Source organism: Corvus cornix, chromosome 12 (assembly GCF_000738735.6).
Source record: "Corvus cornix cornix isolate S_Up_H32 chromosome 12, ASM73873v5, whole genome shotgun sequence".
NCBI classification, from domain to species: domain Eukaryota; kingdom Metazoa; phylum Chordata; class Aves; order Passeriformes; family Corvidae; genus Corvus; species Corvus cornix.
Window position 1 is genome coordinate 8640388 of NC_046342.1, and position 7124 is coordinate 8647511.

The following is a 7124-nucleotide window of genomic DNA, read 5'->3' on the forward strand; positions in this document are numbered from 1 at the left end:
AAATACGAGTTTAGCAGATCGTGTAGCTGAGTTCACTTAAGCTGGGACCAAAATAGGCCAAAGCCTTTCAGAAGCTTGGGTTGCTAATCAGCCCTGCGTTGGGTTTAATTGGTGGTTTATGGTTGGATTGTTGCCTCTGATTTGTCAGAAGAGCCCCTTCTCCCTTGCAGATAAATATGCCGTTCGGTTCATCCCCCACGAGAACGGCATCCACTCCATCGATGTGAAGTTCAACGGGAGCCATGTGGTGGGCAGCCCTTTCAAGGTGCGCGTGGGCGAGCCCGGCCAGGCGGGCAACCCCGCCCTCGTCACAGCCTATGGATCCGGCCTGGAGAGCGGCACCACGGGTAACCCTTCTCCTACAAACCTGCTTGCACTTGGGCTTTGAGACACACAGAACCTATTTCTAGGCATACTTGTACATGACTTCACCTGCTAAGGCAGCTGAACTAACCCACATTCTCTGCTGACCTGAGTGCAGGCTTATTTTGCTTTCTAGCATGCTCCTCATGTCATAACCATCACTCACAAGTCTGCACCCTATACTGAGCCTTAACAAACTTAAAACTTCTGTAAATCAGCAACTGCAACATGCATTCACTGAACTGCTGGTTAGCAGCTGGGCTACAGCACTGCTGGTTAGCTTAGCTCCACGTCGGTGGTCCCTCGAGCTCCAGAGATGCTCTGGCTCCCTTCCACACGTGAACACAATGTCTGAGTTGGCTGTCTAGATGAAGGAATCTTGTTTGACTTGTGTTAATTAAATGAGTATGAGGGTGTATCCTGTCCCTTTCCTTTGGTGCTTGTACCTCTAAGAAATCTCAAGTGAAATGCAGTAGGATGTGTAAACCCTAGGGAGAAGATGGGTTGTTCTGTTGGTAGTATGCTATGCATGCTCCAGATGCAGCGTGAACAGTCTCTTCTTGGAAATCTGACACCTCGTTGTCTGCTGTGGCTGCCTCATCTGATAGTTCTCAGCTCAAGAATGTAGGGTTTAGGGTTTGTTTTTTCATTTCTATGATTTGTGGCCGTAGTAAGAAAGTATGAAAACACTCCAGGATATGCACTTTGATTTATTTAATTGTGTTCTTGCTCAGGCCACACACACAGGTAAATAGCAGAGTATAACTGATTATTTTTCTTTTCTTTTGTTGTGTAAGGGAATAGCTAGTTCATCTTATCCTATCCACTGCTGTCTCCTGTGGGTTCTATTTCATACCATTTTTCTCACTGTGAAAAAAAAAAAAAATACTGCAGTTATTTGGTCAAAGCTTCTGCTGTTCTGGAGGAACCAAGCAGTTGGTTTTGGAAACATGCAGATACACTCTATAAAATAAAGATATAGCTCGAGCTGCTTTAATGGGTGGAAACAAAAGCACTCATTAATACCAGCCAGTGAAGCATCAGGGAGAAGGGAATATTTCTTCATCTATAAAGGTGCTTGGGGTTGTTTTTAATCTAAATAGACTGCTTAATTTCAGCAAAGCTGCTCTGTGCCCCGTTGTTGAATCCTGGCCACTGCCAAAAGTGCGGTGCCCTGGGAGCTGCTGAGCAGCGTTTTAGAACAATGACCCAGTGTAGGGGTTTCAGTGGCTGAGCACCTGAACCGTCCCCCTGGGAGGGCTGAGCATCTGCAGCCTCCAACAATGTGAGCCTTCATTTGAGGCACAGGAAAAAGCAGTGCCTCTGGAGCAAGAACTCATAGAGAGAAGCTGTGAAGCTTGCTGGCTTTGAGAATTAACTTCTCTCCAGTTGAGCAGGGCATTGTGGGCTGATGACTGACCTCCCGGGCCAGCGGTGCCAGGGGGATGGGCTGCTGGAGCACTGGAAGATGGCACAATCCTCTGTGGGAGCTGGGCTCTTCCAGCATTGCGACACAGCCTCTTTTGTGGGGAGGCTAGAAACTTCTCCCGAGTTTATTCCCATGTCTTCATGCTTCCATCGCAGCAGCAGTAAACTTTCCCATGGCTGTCCTGGTTTTGAGTGAGCCCGAGCACTTTATTCCTCTTCAACAGTGTCTCATGCAACAGCCCAAAGATCATAAATATTTGAGGCCAGAGTCTGACAGTAAATTATTTGGGGGCTGAAAGCCTTACTTAATTTTTTCTTGTGTTGCTGGCATTGGGTCATTGGCTTAGTATTAGCAGCAATAATTCAGCTGTGTTAACCAGATGCTGTAATTAAACAAGCTTTTGTTTCCACAAACTGCTTGGAGTGCTGTTGCCGAGCAGTTCAAACACCCATCTCCTCCAGGCCATCTCCTGCCCCTTGTCTCTCCTGCTTTCTTGTGCACCCTTCACTGCTGATTTACAGTCCAGGCAGTGAGACAGCTCTGAGCTCTCCCAAAATTTGCCTTGCTGGAGCTGTGTGGGTGTGGGCTCTGATGCCCAGCAGAAAAGCTCTTGTTTTCTGTCTAAGCCAGTTTTTTGATACCCAATTACTTCCATTTCAGTCCTGAAGGGCTCTTATGACCCCTTCTCCAACACAGTCACATAGCCTAACTGGAGGAGGGAGCAGGATGAAGCCGGGGAGGCTGCCAGGGGTGCAGAGCTCCATTTGGGGCTGGCCTGTGCAAGGCTGCTGGGGTTGATGTGGTGTCCCTCCTTGCCTGCAGCCCTGGGCAGCCTGATCTTGCGCTGAATTAGCCCTGATGTAATGCCTGAGGCTGCGTGTGTAACATCGGGTGTGAGGAAGAGTGTGTCTCACTGTGCTACATCTTTCTAGGACTGCAATCGGAGTTTTTCATTAACACGACCAAGGCTGGTCCAGGTACCCTCTCTGTTACAATTGAAGGGCCATCAAAGGTGAAAATGGACTGCCAGGAAACTCCAGAAGGTTACAAAGTCATGTACACACCCATGGCTCCAGGAAACTATTTAATTGGAGTTAAATATGGTGGACCTAACCACATAGTGGGCAGCCCCTTCAAGGCAAAGGTTACAGGTAAAAAGCTAATTAGTATTTACTCTGTGCCTGAAGCAGGTCATGTCATTCAGCGAAAACGTCCCTCCGAGATAATGTGGTGTTCTGGTCTAGATGCCCAAAAACATTAGAAGCAAAAGCCTAGATGAGGGGTCTCAGGAGCAGCTACAAAAGCAGTAGTCATGGAGCTTGGCAGCTCAACTCAGTGATGAGGCATAAAAAAGCTTTATGGGGTAATATTAAGTCCTAATCTAGTGCTAGGGTCTTTCATTGGTAGCCGGGAAATATGACTTATTTACCCATTTCCCCCCACCCCCAAAGCCTGAAACCTGCTCACCTGTAGCATGTGTTGCCTCTCTTGGTCTAATTTTGGTGCAGGTATCACCTAAGCAAAGGTCAGTAATGTCTGGGAGGCTTCTAGGTGAAGTGAGGAAGGCTGGTTTAGGAAGCTTGTTCTCTCTCCAGCACTGTGTTTAAGCACAGGCTGAAGCTCATCTCTACTGCTCCCCTGAGCTAGTGACATGAGCCCTCGTGGTGCCCTTGGTGTGGTGTTGTTCTCGGGAGAGGGTGGCAGGGACTGCGCTCCCTCAGGCTGGGATGCTCTGCTTTCAAAATGTGTCATTGCAAAATTGCACCTGCTTTTCTGCCAACTCGTCATTTTTGGCATTTGGTGATTGGAGCACAATTAACTCTTCTTAAGCAGCTAGCTTTGCTTAATGAATCCTAAAGTTCCTGTGGTCCTTTAGCCACTTGAGGGCTCTGGGATGGGATTGTTGCCAGCGGTGCTGGAAGATGTCAGCTTAAAAACCCAAGTAGGAAATTGCTCCTCTCCAAAAATGCATTTTGGATCCAGAATGCATGCTAGTCATTAGGAGGGTTTCGAAACCTCCTTGTGAATGCCTTTCAGATGGGGCAAATCTGAATGTGAGAAACGTTTCTGTTTCCAGGGCAGCGACTGGTTGGTCCGGGCAGTGCCAACGAAACCTCTTCCATCCTGGTAGAGTCGGTGACAAGGTCATCGACTGAAACTTGCTATAGCGCCATTCCCAAATCCACCTCGGATGCCAGCAAAGTGGTTTCCCGGGGAGCAGGACTCTCAAAGGCTTTTGTGGGTCAGAAAAGCTCCTTCTCTGTGGACTGCAGCAAAGCAGGTATGGATACAGGAACCAGATGGATGTTCTGGGTGGGTGGTTTAGCTGGGCATTTTTTTCCCTAACCCAACTTGCAGAATTAAAATTCAGAGCTTGAGGTAATGATCTGGTTCTAAAGAAAATTGCTAAATACTATATACTGTGCTTACCAAGTGAGTCCTAATTCAGAGGCTGTAAAGATGCCAGTTCCTTTCCAAATGGCTTCATCTGAGCCAGGTGCACCTGAAAGACCCACAGGGTTATGGCATGAGAACAAACAGGTTGCTGAACTTAAGCAACCCTTGTGGTACATTGTAGCATGTAATGCATGGTGTTCCTGTAACCTTTTGATGCTCATCGTCATCATCATCTGGGATCTCGGTGGTAGGTGGATTACAGGCCAGCTGTGTCCACTGGCCCCTGCTATTAACTTCTGATGAAGTACTTGTAAAGCAATGCCAGCTTGTTTTCACAAGCAACATTGATGTCTCCTGTGCTCTACTTCGATAGTGGTAACCTGTAGTTAGATAGTGGTAACCTGTAGTTAGATAGTGGTAACCTGTTAGGTCTGGCAAAAAGCACAGATTAAACCCTCGCCTCTGAGGTTGAAAGCATTTTAATATAGGATTCCTTCTTATACCAAATTAATCTGATGTATGACTCAGCTACCACTCTCTGAATTAAAATAACAAAGTCCATGTGTTACAGAGCCAGTATGTTATGGTACAGCCACCCTGCCTTGTTTAAGCTCAGGAATATTAACAGTGGTGTGTTTTGCTGTAGGTTCCAACATGCTGTTAGTTGGCGTACATGGACCTACAATACCGTGCGAAGAGGTGTCCATCAAGCATTTGGGCAGCCATCAGTACAACGTTGCTTATGTTGTCAAGGAAAGGGGTGACTATGTCCTGGCAGTGAAGTGGGGTGACGAGCACATTCCTGGGAGTCCCTTCCACGTCACCGTTCCATAAACCCGCTGAGTGTCAGGCGCTCTCTGTGTTTGCAGTTCAGATGTAGAGTTGTACTGGGTGCAGTCCTGTTGCAAAATGCAGTTTCTAGATACACACAGCTCACATTTCAATAGTCAGACATAAACTCTGTAACTGTTTTTACAAGCATTTCACTTCTATCCTACTTACCAACCTAATGTCAATCTATTTAATATCTCCTCAAATTTTACCTTTGTAGTACTGTCCGGGTCACTGTTAATGTTTGGAGAATCATGTGGATGACTAGACACTAATTTCCCTTGCGGATGTTAAAGACTTTAGATGTTAATTGAAAACTGGAATTTGTCTTTGTAATTGGGTATCTTAACTACTGATTTTATTTGACTGGAGACTTTACATTTTAGTTATGGAATATGACTTGGGCTGTCCCCAGTTCAAATTCTTTTCTGTAAAGAAATGAGGTAAAACTGGTACTATAATAGGTGCCTTTGTATACTTGATCAATTTTAACGCTTAACATTATAAAAAGCTACTATAAGTAGCTTTACCACTCAAATTTAAAATGTTTCTGAAAATGCTTTGCTAATGGTTTACATTTAGAAAAAGTTTATCTTTTATAGCAAACCAAAAGCAGACTGAAAATGACTTCCTGTAATCTTTCAGCCTCTCTATGTTAATGCTTTGTAACTTTATAGACAGGTAGCTTTTTGGCCATGATGCTAGTAATGCGGTTTTTAATGAGCTTGGGATGCTGGTGATGTTTCTGTAACTTCACAGGTAATCCCCCCCCCCCCGCCCCCCACTCTTTTGATTTAAAAACAAGCCCTGGGTTAGTTGGGTTAGGTGAAGCCCCTGAACTTGCTGAGCTAGGCATGGCTGTCACCTGTGAGACCCAGAGTCGCTGCAGTCCACAGCACCATGGTGTGTTGAGAAGATGACCAGTGGTTTTCCCTGGAGGCTGCAGGCCAAGCTGGTGGCTGAGATGGGGCGCAAATAAGGCATTCTGAGATTGGGACCTACATCTGCAGTGGGACACAGGGTGGGTCTGTGAAGTTACCAGTAATAGAGCAATACCAATAATAGCAGTACCAGTAATAGCAATATCAATGAACAAACCCCTCTTTGGTGCAAGGTGTTTATTGTATCTCAGTCCAAGGACATGCCTGAAGCAAACTCATCTCTCCTGAAATCCCCTTTGTGCTGCAACCGCTGTTGCTGCTGAGGGTTAGGGAGTGGAAACTTCCTTGTAACTTGTCTGTTTGTCCCAGATTACTCCATACTACTTCCCAAGTGCATATCTGAATTGCTGTCAGCTGCTGGGGCTTCAATAAACTCTCCTGATGAGCTCTAACTCTGCAATTTGGAGAAGGTAGAATTTGTTGACATGTCACTGTCCCGCGGGAGAAGTTCATGCTTACAGTTCTGTAGTTATGTGTGGATGCACTACTCTCCAGCACAGTTATTAGGAAAATAAAGGAAGGTTGGGTTTTTTTTTTACTGTGCTTTTTTTGTGCCTTAATGTGAAATGCTCACTACATTGTAAACTAGAAAGTAAAACCAAAATAAACTGGAATAAAATGCAGGATTGTAAAATTGTATCTTATAACTTATTAAATAGAAATGTTTGCTTCATTAAAATGTGCATGTTAAAAACAACATCGGATTCTTTTCATATGTAGTCAGTAGAGTTCACACTGAAACTTCACCACACAGCAGCTTCAGGCAGACCAAATAGGCCATGGCCTGTGCAGGTAGCTGTGAAAATTTAGGCAGAACCTCAGCACCATTAATTTTTTTCCCTGAAACCTTTTTTTTCCCCCTTAAACAAAATGGCAGAAGTTTAGTACATGGCATAAACGTACAGGGTACAGTGGGCACAGTGTGGATGGGGCATTACACAGCTGTGCTGGTTTGCACTGTGCAGACCCCAGGCATGGAGGCAGTGCTGTGTGCCCAGAGCTGCCAGCTGGGCTCTGATCCCAGGGCGCTCCCAGCACCCGCTGCCCCCCCCGGGATCCCTGGGGTTGTTTGCAGAAGGTGTCTCCCTGCACCTGGGGCCGGAACCTCCAGGCACAGCCATGGAAACCAGCAGATGTTTTCCCAAACACTCTCCTGCTGAAAG

At 46.0% G+C, this 7124-nt stretch overlaps 1 protein-coding gene across 3 annotated transcripts in view; it reads left to right on the top strand.

The window, feature by feature from the left end:
* FLNB (filamin B) overlaps nucleotides 1-6658 on the top strand; it is a 71985-nt gene extending 65327 nt beyond the window's left edge. For 2 of the 3 annotated variants that reach the window (XM_039558724.1, XM_020583726.2), the window contains 4 exons: nucleotides 171-347; nucleotides 2725-2943; nucleotides 3870-4073; nucleotides 4836-6658. In XM_039558724.1, coding sequence (XP_039414658.1) covers nucleotides 171-347; nucleotides 2725-2943; nucleotides 3870-4073; nucleotides 4836-5023 — 788 coding nt within the window. In that variant the 3' untranslated portion in view covers nucleotides 5024-6658. The remainder of the gene's footprint in view (nucleotides 1-170; nucleotides 348-2724; nucleotides 2944-3869; nucleotides 4074-4835) is intronic. The other variant, XM_039558725.1, reaches the window with a different exon arrangement.
* Nucleotides 6659-7124: the final 466 nt, after the last annotated feature.